Genomic DNA, 12,823 nt, shown 5'->3' with positions numbered 1-12,823 from the left:
ACTAATAATCTAATGACTGCTAGTTGACATGTAGTTGCAAAGTTACTTACTGTCTAAAGTGGACTATCAAAATAACGTGTTACCCTCTATTCGTTTACTGCTTGTTTCCTCAAAAGAAAAAAAAAAAACCCAGAAGACTGGCTTTTCTAATCTTTTTATTTATTATACACTTAACAAAAGCAAAAAAGGCCCCTAACATGGTCTTGCTCTATACTTTTTCTATTCTGTTCTCTTTCTTTTTTATACAATTCACAAGTTCACCCTTACATCTAATCTAAAGGCGAATAGTAGGCATATTTTGGCGTGCTGTCCTGGGGGAGGGGTCCGGGCCCGGAGCATAGCCCGAACCCAAATAACACCCCCTATCCCTAATTTTGGATAAATAGATTAGAAGTGAGGAGTTGGGGTGGAGGAGGGATGCTGAAAAACTGTCGTGGGACAGGAGGTAGGAAGACTGGATATATATATGCTTGTGTGCTAGTTAAGATGATTAGCTAAACGAGATGCACCTGTGCCAAATTGGATGATTATCTGATCGTGCTCCTCCCGAACTTTGTTAATAAAACCACATAAAAAAAAATAAAAAAATAACTTGCTATGTGTTCTGCATTAGACTAACTGACACTTGTTATAGCACTTGTATATCATTGCTCTTTTGTTGATTTTGATTGCTTCCATTGTTCTCATTTGTAAGTCACTTTGGATAAAAGTGTCTTCTAAACGACTAAATGTAATTACCACGGTTTCCCAGACTGGGCTTAAAGGAACACTCCACTATTTTTTATTTTTTTTATTTCTTTTTAAGGCTAATTGTAAGTTCCCCTATAGTTAAACAGTTGAGTTTTACCGTTTTTGAATCCATTCAACTGATCTCCAGGTCTGGCGGTAGCACTTTAGCTGTAGCTTTATTATAGATCATTGAACCTGTTTAGACCTTTAACATCTCACTCAAAAATGACCAAAGAGTTTCTATAATTTTCCTATTTAAAACTTGACCCTTCTGTGGTTACATAATGTACTAAGACCGATAGAAAATTAAAAGTTGCAATTTTCTAGCTAGGAACCATACTCTCATATTATTATTATTATTATTATTATTATTTTTTTAAAGAAACTGTTATTTTAAATTGTAATTATATTTTATGATATTATTATATTTTTAATCAAATAAATGCAGCCTTGGTGACCACGTGAGGCTTTTTTCGAAAACGCTGAAAATCTCACAGACACAAGACATTTGAAAAGCAGCGTAGATCCTAATTTTTTTTCCATCAAGAAATTAAGTTGTGATATTGCTTATTGTCCAACTCTAGAGTTCTAAATTTCCACACTAATTTGAGAAGAGAAATGCTACAAACAAGCTCATTTTAATTCAACTGATGGCCCTAATGACCCTAAGATTACAGAAAGCCTTCATCTGTCAAACAAATCTGCATTATTCATGAATGAGTAATTAATGCCACCCTCTTTGTCTCTCTCTCCTTTTTATTATCATTATTATTATTCTATGCCCGTGAGCCCATCAGAATGGAAAGATGCCCTAAGGCCAGGCCTGCAAGAAAACATGACTCCAGTCTGGAAAAACATCTGGCTGTCAGCGGGGCGAGCATGAACGCGGCGTTGTAAGGCTGAATCACAGTGGGACACAACCTAGAGCTAAACCACAAAGTCTGCTTCTCCTGAAGATAAGGCCTCCTTCAGGTCTTTCGGGGGCTATTTTGGTATCGGAACTCATAATCATGATAAGTTCATTAAACGTCACCCAAAGCCAAATGCGGTCTCCATATGTTGGTGCCCAGTGGGCGCTACTCTTCCAACATGCAAACCACCTCGTCTTCCCCCTATAAGATGTTTAAATTAATTAAGGAGAAGCGCATTTCCCCTCATCTCCATTACAGGAACAGTGGCTGCATTTTCAAATGATTTGAAATTCTTTATTTATTTATTTCTCTCTAGAGCAGTCTTGTGCGAGGCTGAGATATCTGTGGCTATTTGTAGCAAATACACTTACAATCCTCTTTGTTTGAAATATTGTTAGCTCTTTAATTCCTAGCATTTTATTTAAATATGCAATACAAACAAACTTGACAACAACTATGGGGAAAAATAATTTCATTCAAACAATAAGAGAAAAAATAAGCCACAGATCATTTTTATTGTGGTTTCTTGCTCTCTCACGGATGTGTTTACAATAAACAATTTTATATTTGTCAGTTTGTAGTTCGCATATTGATTTATTCATTGTTAATGTTTGATTTATGACTGCAGATGTCAGTTAAATACAATCCATGAGAAATCAATAAAATGTGGTAAATCCACATCTCTCATGATCCCGAGGGATTGCTGTGATTTCGTTTTGAAGTATTCCATGTTAATATATAGAGGCAGGTTATGAATAACAAAACAATTTGAGGTGGATTGGAATCCGCTGAGGATCCGATTGGGTCGTTTTTGTTGAACAAAAGAGAAATTAATATTTATACTGGATGTTTTTCTTCTCCTCCTTCTCCTTCGAATTTCTCCCTCTGGTTCTCACTCAGTCAAGTCTTTGTTCAAGTCAAAACTAATTCTCAATAACATTCATCACAGTTTCTTCAAAATGTATCTTTAAATAGTGTCACCTTATATTGCTGAGCACCAATTCTTATTACCAGAAACCTCTAGCTCAGTGGTTCCCAACCTTTTTCAACTCGCGGCCCACAAAACCAAACACATATGTTTGCGCGCCCCACTTCAAAAAAATTAACTGACCCCGCTATTGTTGGGTTAATAACTTAGTACTCAGAAGCTAGATTTTAAACTATATTTATTGAATAAACTAGGGCTGTGCGATATGGACAAAAAAAAAAAAAAAACAACTATCGCGATTTTTTTGATCAATTTTGCAATTGTGCTTTTACAGTCATAAATGCATTCAGGATTAATTTGAAACATATTTCCAAAAGAAAACCAATCAGAACTTTATCAAAAAGTTGTAACATCTCTAGAACAGACATAAGTCAAAATTATCACTATAGTGAAGATGTAAAAAAATGTATAGACTTGTGGCAAAAAAAAAAAAAAAATCCTGTATACAGGGACTTTTTTTTCTTTTTTGCCATGCATTGCTCATAGAGCTCATTAATTGTAGCGGTGCCTCAGGTGTTTGAAGTGTGTATACAGTATGTGTATGCGGTCAGCAGTGAGAGCGCATAAATATAACGCGAAAGCACATTCAAATAATGCACGAGTGCGAATCTCTCTGTTCGCATAGATTTCCTTTGCTCTGTCACAAAACCGGTCGTGCTTGCTCAGATACACGCTGCTTTGCGAGGAGAGAGTGTGCACACTTAAAACGTGTCTCCTCTCACTTAAACTGCATCCTGTTCACTAACAAATTCACTCTATGCTCATGTGTTAGACATGAATTATTTTCGCACGTTTTTATTTCTAGCCTTTTACCGCAGTGAGAACGCTCTGATCCGTCAACATTGGCTCAGAAAAAAGGCGCATTACAGACAGTGTGTGAACCTGGAGTTAGGCATATGCGCCCGCTCAAATCGTGATTTTAGGACGTTTTCTTTTAATCGCACAGCCCTAGAATGGACTGGAAATGAACAGAAAATAATTGGCGGCCCACCTGCAATACCACCGCAGCCAGGTTGAAAACCACTGCTTTAGCTAATAACATACAACAAACAATATATCTGAAGAGTTACTGGTATTTAAAAATATTTGAATATTTGGAATTATTTCCAATATTTCAACTCTCTTCATAACCATATAAAGCCAATAAACTCTTAACTTTCAAATGTTATGCACAAACATAACATTGTTTACAAGGAGAAAAATCACAGGAATTGTCAATTTATCCACCTAGGAAAAGAGATTTAAACAACTTAAAAAACAAATATTTGTTGAGAAGAATTAATATACGTGCTTTAACAAAAATACATTCTGCATATGACCTCTTAAAAGCCCCCTACCATGGCTTGATTTTACACATAAAGAAACGCCACAATTATTCTCTGTGCTAATCGTCTATGGCGTGTTACAGATGCCGTCAACAGCGCTTAGGTTGTTTTGAACCCAGAACGTTCTTTTAAGTACAAGTCTTTTAGGAGCTCAAACCCTTGAGTCACATTCAGTCAGAAAGCCAGGTTTGATGAGAGATTGTGATGACAGAGCGAGAGGGGAACTACTGCAGCTGATGTAAAATACAGAACGCAAACTGTATTATAATTCAGAGAACATCTCCCAGAGGGCAATCTGAGGGTGTGATCAACCATCAAAAACTCGAGCAGACATACAGTGTATTCTGATGTTGCTCAGGGGGGCAGGAGGACTCTGTGTTTAGCAAATGGGGTGTGATGGGGCCTCAAACGTGGCACAAGAGGGATTTACAGCTCCTGCTGGAATACTGTGAGCGTCCAAATCTAAAGTACACAACCTTGTACAGTATTACAGAAACAGGTGTAGAAATGTCTTATGCATGCATTACTTATGCAAGTCTTATGCATAGCAATTGTCAGTCTGTTCCTCACATAAAGCTTCTAAAATACAGATTTTTCAACATGTACTAAGGTTTACAAGACATTTATTGATGATCTGGAGCGCTAAATATTTAGTGGACTGCTAAATATCTCCAAATCTGTTTTGATAAAGACACAAAATTTTCATATTCGGGTCAACTACAAAAGTTAATAAAAACTGTCAAAAACACTGCACATTGATGGTTTTCCAAATAACAGATTTGTGAACCAAATGAGACCCAAATATCTGATATATTTTATAGTACAAGAGCAACTGTAAACACTTTTGTGTTACATTTGTGGTGTTTTTATAGTTTGTCTCCCCATTTCCTTTCATTATATGGAAATTAACCTCAAAATATAATTTATTCTAATCCATGGTATGAACTATCCCTTTAAAGGGGGTGAAATGCTATTTCATGCATACTGAGTTTTTTACACTGTTAAAGAGTTGGATTCCCATGCTAAACATGGACATAGTTTCAAAAGTTAAGTTGTACGTTTGAAGGAGTATTTCTGTTCCAAAAATACTCCTTCCGGTTTGTCACAAGTTTCGGAAAGTTTTTTTCGAGTATGGCTCTGTGTGACGTTAGATGGAGCGGAATTTCCTTATATGGGTCCTGAGGGCACTTCTCCCGGAAGAGCGCGCGCTCCCGTATAGCAGAGCACTGAGAGCACAGAGCGAGAGCGTCGCGAAATGTCACAAAAGAAGTGTGTTTTTGGTTGCCAGGGCAAGACAACCCTGCACAGATTACCAAAAGAGAAACAGCATTAAGGGACCAGTGGATGGAGTTTATTTTTACAGAGCATCAACGGAGTTGTACAAGTGTTTGTGTTTGTTCCCTGCATTTTGAAGATGCTTGTTTTACAAACAAGGCCCAGTTTGACGCCGGATTTGCATATCATTTATTTCTTAAGGATAATGCAGTCCCAACGAAAAAGGGTCACGATCGTGTGTTGGAACCGCAGGCGGTGAGTAAAACTGCTTCAAATATCTCTGTGTTGTTAACTTAGCTATCGGCGCGTAAGCACATCAAGTAAACAACATGCGATGTTGTCATCAAACTGCACTTTCCACATGTACAGCTAAAAAAAAAAAAAAAAAGACGACAAAGTGGAACTTGCTCTTGTTAAATATCAACCTCTGGATCTGATTCTGGATCATAAATATCCGCTGAATCTGACTGCCATGGTTTGTTATGGATGATGTTTTTTTCCTCACGGTAATGTCACAGCTTCCAAACGCTCTCAACGCAAAAGCTTACTCGCGCTTGTGATTCTGTAGCTCCGCCCACACGTCACGCCTCTAGGCGGTCTTGTTTTTCAGGGAAAAATCGGTACAGACTATCTTTCTCTTATGAATATAATAAAACTAAAGACTTTTTGGAGTTATGAAGGATGCAGTACTACTCTATAGGTACTCAAGATTAACAGGATATTGAGTGAAAACAAGCATTTCACCCCCCCCCCCCTTAAATAAACAGTGTAGTTCTGTATGGAACAAGCTAGAAACTTTCTGTTTTATTTACACTTACAGGGATAGTTCACCGAAAAAATTAAAACTCACCCTCGTGTCATTCTTTCTTCTGCAGAACAAAAAATAAGATATTTTGAAGGTCTGAAATGACATAAGGCAATAAATAATGACAGAATTTTCATTTTTTGAAAGTATGTGAAGTATGCCTTTAAGTCTAGAATGAAAGTTTAGAATAATATTGTTTAGTTTCCAGGGACTTAAATATAATCACTGCCACAGGCTCCATGGCCAAGGCCTCACAAAACCAAATCAACTTCAGAATAAAAAAAAAAAAAAGTTTCTCTCGCTTTCTCTCCATACATGCCTATCTCCGTCTATCCCCTCTCTCTCTCTCTCTTTCTCTCTCTCTCTTTCTCTCTCCCCTGTGCATTATTCAGCATCTCTGCACCATGACTGCCTGACGTGCTGGGAAAGACAATATAAACATATCTATGTGCCTGTTCTTTTCCGATACAGAAATCTTGTCTTCTCTTCTTTTCTCTGCTGCCTCATTACCATGTTTTATTAAAAAGAGATTCACTTTATGAAAGCTAGATTCATAAAATACAACATTAAAAATAAACTACAGTGATCAGAGAAATAAAGATGTGATGTTTCATAAAGGTAAAGTGATCATTATTACTACAAATATGAAGCCCCACCCCCAAAATCACGCTATTGGCTGAGCCAACAAATGTCTTACATGAAGTCTATGCACATTAAACATTGAAAATATTGCATCACTGCCTCTTTAAAGAAGGTCAACTTTTATTATCATTCTGTCACTGTGAGGTACCACTCACATTTTTTCATAACTGAATTTTATTCAAAAGCCGAAAATCCATTTCAAAACCCTCTCACTGATAATGATAAGGCTGCGTTCTCCATTACTGAGCAAACATCTATTTTCTCTCAGGTAAGACAATAGTGCCCAGACATGCACTGACGTCTAATCATTCATGACAAAAGTCCTATCGAGATTGTTATTGTTTTACATAAGGCCGTGAGCTGATTTCAGTATCTACATGAGCTAGTAGAATATTTTATTGAATTAAAAATGTCCTATTCTTTTTATTCCCATCATCCAGGAAATAAGTCTGGGCTGAATGTCCTACTACTGTTTGATTTAAATGCTATCTGAATTGACATCTCTGAATTCAAAAAGAGGAAATGACCAACATTTTGTTTTGAAAATCATCTTTGACTACTGATAAGTGCCACAGGGCTACTCTTTGACACTTAGCATGGTAATGAGAATTTGGATATTTGGCACAACGTTGGCTTGTTCAGCACCATTTTAATAAAATTAAAAATAGGCTCATTTGAAAAACATGCCTCTAACTACTTGTTTTTAAACAATTGACTGCAGTTTCAAGCTGAAAACACCAGCTATTTTTATTCCTTTTAAACAAATTATGATTACAAGACAGATTGTTATTTATTAAGACATTTTCTATCAGGTTCATTAAACAATACCATGTTATGACTTCAAAGCACTTTTACTGTTGTGCAAGATTTGTACAAACAAAACATTTTTGATGTTTAAATCACACAAGCTCTATATGAATGTCTTTTCTGATATAGTAAACTTGCTGGGTAGCTCACCTGGTGAACCATTGCACTTGCAATGTGAAGCATTCAAAGAAACATGAGTCACAATAAAAGTGATTTTCATTACCTAACCCATACATATGACAAACATAAAAAAAACAATGCCAAATTTACATTTCGTTTTACATCTGTTTCGCATGTAACTGAATGGCATTTTCATGCCACTCAATTGACATTTCACTTTGAAAGTGTTGTAAAATGTGCAAGAAGTAACGCAATACAATTTTCACTAATACAATAGTGAGCCAGGGTTAATAAAATGACATTGCTGCATCATTATGGCTCATTAAGAACAAGAAATAGAATATCAAAACTTAAATCAACTGTTCAAATATGCCATTATAACGGCAGCCATCTACTGACTCCATATGGAGAGCACTATAAAGGATACTTAAATCTGCCCAAACCTCTGCATATACAGTATATAATATCATTAACTGATGGGTTGCAGAGAGCTGGTATCACCGTACATATTCTTTCTTAATGTTAGGACAGAAGCCAGAAGACACATTAGGCCCTCTAACTCAGAAATATGTTGTTAATTCACTCGCAAAGTGGAGGTGTTTTAAAATGTCGTAAATTTAACAAAAAGAAGTCCCAAAGGCCACAGCAAATCAGAGAGGTTCTTTATGACAGGCTTTATCTCAAGGTTTCAGGCTAGAGAGGAGACGTTAAATTGACCTTTGATTGAATTGTGTGTGTGTGTGTGTGTGTGGATGGCCTGCGTTTCCATGAAAAGTGGAAAAGGATGATGAAGGACTGTCTACAGGTAAAGTAAATTTGCTTTAAGATCTCAGGGTAGAATTTATAGCAGAGGATGAAAAGATGAGATATTGCCACAGAGCTTTTTTTTTTTTTTTTTGAAAAATTGCTGCATTAAATATTAAGAGCACCACAGTCACTTCAATTGATATTCAGCAATTAAGAACACACACATTATCACCTCCGTCTCCCTGCCCCTGCAGAGGATGGAAATTTATCATGAGCGATGTGGAAATATATTCAAATAAATCCACTTTGCTGGAGAGTCAAGCAGAGGACTAAACTCTATCCATCATTTGTGCTAGATGGAAGAGAAGAGAAAGAATGGATAAGAGATCTCCACACCTAAATACCTCTGTGCCACAGAGGGTGATGGAGTGGGACAAAAAAACTACGCCAGAAAGAAAGAAAGAAAGAAAGAAAGAAATGTATTAATGAATAAATAAATAAAATAAAGTGAAAGAACATAAGAAATGAAAAGAAACATCAGAAAGAACAATATTATTTATTTTTCCATATGAATTCTGCTAGCAGGTCCATGAAACTGCAGATATTTCCCTGCAGGACTGAAGCAGTGCTGTAGATGAGAGGCTGGACTACAGGAAAGTTATTATATCCCAAATGTCAACTCCATTTTCATCTTATCCAACATTTTACTCCACACAAATGGTATTAAAATTACAGAGTCAGTATCAGCTGGATTTGGGGTATCTTGGAATCTTGCGTGCCCACCAAAGTTGAATTTATTGTATCAAAAATATAGTAAAAATCCTACTGACCGAAAATTTTGAACAGTAGTCCATATCACAAATTTATAAGCTTAAACAAATGACAAAAGTAAAAAAAAAATTATAAATACAATTCTCTTGCATATGTCAAAGTTTGACCCCCTGCATGTACTCATTGCTAATAATAATGAAAGCATGTCCAGTACCAGAAACATTGCCCTGAAGATTGTGTGTCCATCCTTTGTCATGACCCAGTAACTTTCCTGCAGCGCACAGAACACACACACTTCCTCAAACAGGCCTCACCTGACCACAGCACCTCCACACCTGTCTGCTCTAATCAGTGCTGTATGACAGATACGCACCGCTGTGTGTGCGTGCATGCGTGTGTGACAGGTAGACAGTGCCGTCACTTCATAAACACATGTTTTTTCCGACACGCTTCACCTCTCTCCAATCCCTCTGTCTGTCCTGTCCTCTCACTCCCAAAATGCCTCCCCGGCTGTGATGCAATGAAATCTGACAGTGGATTTCACATTGATCTCCACACACAAGCGTGGCTCTCGAGGCTTTGATGGTTGCTGCAATCAGCCTTATCATTGCGTTTTTTGACCTCTCTCACTCCTGTTTCCCCTCAAACTCTCCTGCTATATCAGCAGTTTTACACCGTTCGGATTGTTGATAAAGCCATAGATGATTTTTGTTATACCCGAATGCCAATTGGAGTCTTATAGACCAAAACTATCAGAACTCACCGGGATGAGGTCGAGAGTCAGAATCGTGTGAGTTTAAGGCCAGTTTCCAGCTCATTAGGTGGGCTGCAGCTCGAATCTCAAGGGAAGCGTGTCAACAGTGACAACCCAGTGGTTCTGTTCCATTACAGAAAGCGCACAAAGGTAAAATACAAAAACGACATGTTGTGGGGTCTATACATGAAGGTTTTGTGAAGTGTAAACATGGCTTATAAAATAACAGGTGTAAACATACACAGATAGTTGCCAGGTCATGTGTGTGTTTGCTAAGGTGTTCTGGATTTTATTGTTACAAGCTGATGTTGAATACTTAGCTCAAATACCTGCACCAAGAATAAGAGCCGCATTGTTTACATATAATAGCATCCTTGTATTTCAGAATAAATATTGAAAGAGAAATGCAAGATGTATGTGTGTTTCTGTACTCGTACAATGACACCCTCCAGTCTGCTGGTGTATTTTAAAGAGGACGCACTTCTGTGGGACTATATTAGCATACCAATAGAGCTCCTGTGCTGCGGAGCGGAGGAGAAAAATTGAATTGGAAGGACAAGGAAGATCAGTGCTGTCGGATGGAAGCCACTTCATTGGATCAGAAATGTGTGCGAGTACGGCTACCTGTGGTGAGCTGGCATGAATGCACAGATTATGCAGAATAGCCTCATCTGGACAAGCAAAAATATCAAACAACACACATATATATGGCCAAATACGCTCAAAATAAATAAATAAATAAATAACAGAAAAGGGATGGTAAATATTGTGTCATCTATATATACACCATCACCTTAGCTGTTTTTTGCTTTTCCATTTAAAATGCCAGCTATATGAATTGCAATTCTGCATCAGGTTTGCAAACTCAATTCAAATGCAATTTAAATTCAGAAAATGAATTTGAAAATAAATAGGAATCTAAAAGGCATTTAAATTCAAATCTTGCACAACACTGAAATGTCTTTGCCACTGGAAGACCATTAGTTTCCAGCTGAATTTGTGCAAGACTATGTGTGAACATGCATGCATCCTAATGTCAAAAAGGAAGTTAAATTGAGGAAAAGAGAATGGGGGAGTGAAAGACGAGAGAGGAGACACAGAAGAGCCCCTCTGGATCTCACCCGCTGTGTCATCAATGATAATCCAGCTCCTTCATCACATAACCCTCACCTGCATCTCTCACTCAGACAGAGTGACTTCCTTCACCTGGATCACATGCTTCCCTACTTCCTAGGGCTCTCTCATCTGCTCCCATCATCTTATTATCTGTCACTTTATCAAATAAAGAGTGTCTCTGTCTATCTGAGCGCCGCTCCACATGCCACCCTGCTGCGTTCATAATTACGCCTGAAAATTGTTCCCACCTATAGCCTTTGTCTTCTCTCCTGCTCTTTGCCATCATTCTGCAGTGGAAATGTAACAATCTAAATTATCATTAAATCTAACACCTTCACTCCCTCATAAATCATATCAAATCATCCCAGTCTCTCCCTATTTCTCCTCAGGAAACGGCACAATAACACACTATCATTTGGACTCTTTTTAGCTTTCTACTACTGACTGATAGAGTACTTAAGTGCTGTCTCTCTAATATAACCCAGCATGTTGCTAACTTAAGGACATGATTCTTTTTATGAAGCATAAAACACACTTCTGTTCACATTTTTGGGGTTGATAAAATATGCTGTGTTTATGTATTTAAAATGTAAAATTACTTTGAATATATTTAAAATTATATATATAAAATTTGAATATATTTAAAAATAATTTACTCCTGTGATGATAAAGCAGAATTTCAGCACTATTACTCCATTTACATGATCCTTCTGAACTTTTTTTTTTTTTGTGAAAGTTTTTTTCAGGGTCCTTTGATGAATAGAAAGTATTCTATAAAATAACCATTGATTATCCCTTACTTAATTTGAATTAAAAAAGTTTTTCAAATTTTAAAAAAAATGACATTATCTGTTTTTGCAAATTAACTCTTCGTATTTAAAATCTAAATTAAAATGAAATTAAATTAATTATTGTTTTTGTTTTACACTTTCCAATATACTTTTAAATAATGTTTAAATAATTATAATAATAATTTTTTTTTTTTAAATGGCTTCAACCTTAGTAGGTCCAAACTTTGTTTCAGTTTTACCTCTCTACCCCTACTTACTTGTCTAGACTATACTGTCATATAAATAAAAGCAAAAAATAAAACTCTACTTACTGGTCCATAAAAGTTTATTTCTTTTATTTGAGAAGGGTTCAAGGTATGAAGAGCACTTTCAAACCTTTACTTTGATTCAGCCTAAAAGTCTACAAAGCTCATTTCTACAAAAAAAAAAAAAAAAAAAGACCATAGCCGAGCATTTAGCCACCAATAACACACTACTCTTACTTTTACAGCAAGAAAAAAAACCCTTAAAATTCATAGATGCTTTAGGTATAAAAGCCAATGGAACAAACAAATAGAGTGGCCACCTTATTGTTGTAACTGTGTTGCATGTGAACAATGAGAGAAACATAGAAAAGCAACAACTGGAAAGAAGTACACAACTGTTGAATTGTCCAAACACTGGTCTATTCCATTGCTCTATACCTCCTCTGTAAGTTTTAATTATATATAGACACTTACCAGCACACTTGGTCCGAGTGATGAGGGGTGGTCCCGGTGGTCCAGTGCCACCCTCCCCAGGTCGGGTCAGAAGAACCTTAATCTCATACTCCACATCCGGATCCAAATGCCAGAGCTTGTAGGTTGGTGAATCCACGACGTGCGTCTCGGCCCAGTTTCCAGTGGTGGTGCGGTACTCCACCTCTTTCAGGATGATGGGGCCGTCGCCGATGATGGAGTTGGCATTTGGTTTGATCCACAAGTAGGTGGCACCAACTGCGAGAAGCTCAGGTGGAGCGATTGGTGTGGGGGGTGCTGAAGAAGATAAAAAGAACAGGATCGTT

The 12,823-nt window shown here is 37.1% G+C and overlaps 1 protein-coding gene across 9 annotated transcripts in view; it reads right to left on the bottom strand.

Annotated features, from left to right (window-relative positions):
* The window catches only part of ptprt (protein tyrosine phosphatase receptor type T), a 233,346-nt gene that overhangs the window by 125,450 nt on the left and 95,073 nt on the right, over positions 1–12,823 (bottom strand). For all 9 annotated transcript variants that reach the window (XM_052559577.1, XM_052559568.1, XM_052559569.1 and 6 more), the window contains exon 7: positions 12,501–12,794. In XM_052559577.1, coding sequence (XP_052415537.1) covers positions 12,501–12,794 — 294 coding nt within the window. The remainder of the gene's footprint in view (positions 1–12,500; positions 12,795–12,823) is intronic.

Source organism: Carassius gibelio, chromosome B6 (assembly GCF_023724105.1).
Source record: "Carassius gibelio isolate Cgi1373 ecotype wild population from Czech Republic chromosome B6, carGib1.2-hapl.c, whole genome shotgun sequence".
NCBI lineage: Eukaryota > Metazoa > Chordata > Actinopteri > Cypriniformes > Cyprinidae > Carassius > Carassius gibelio.
This window is presented reverse-complemented; position numbering and strand designations above follow the sequence as displayed.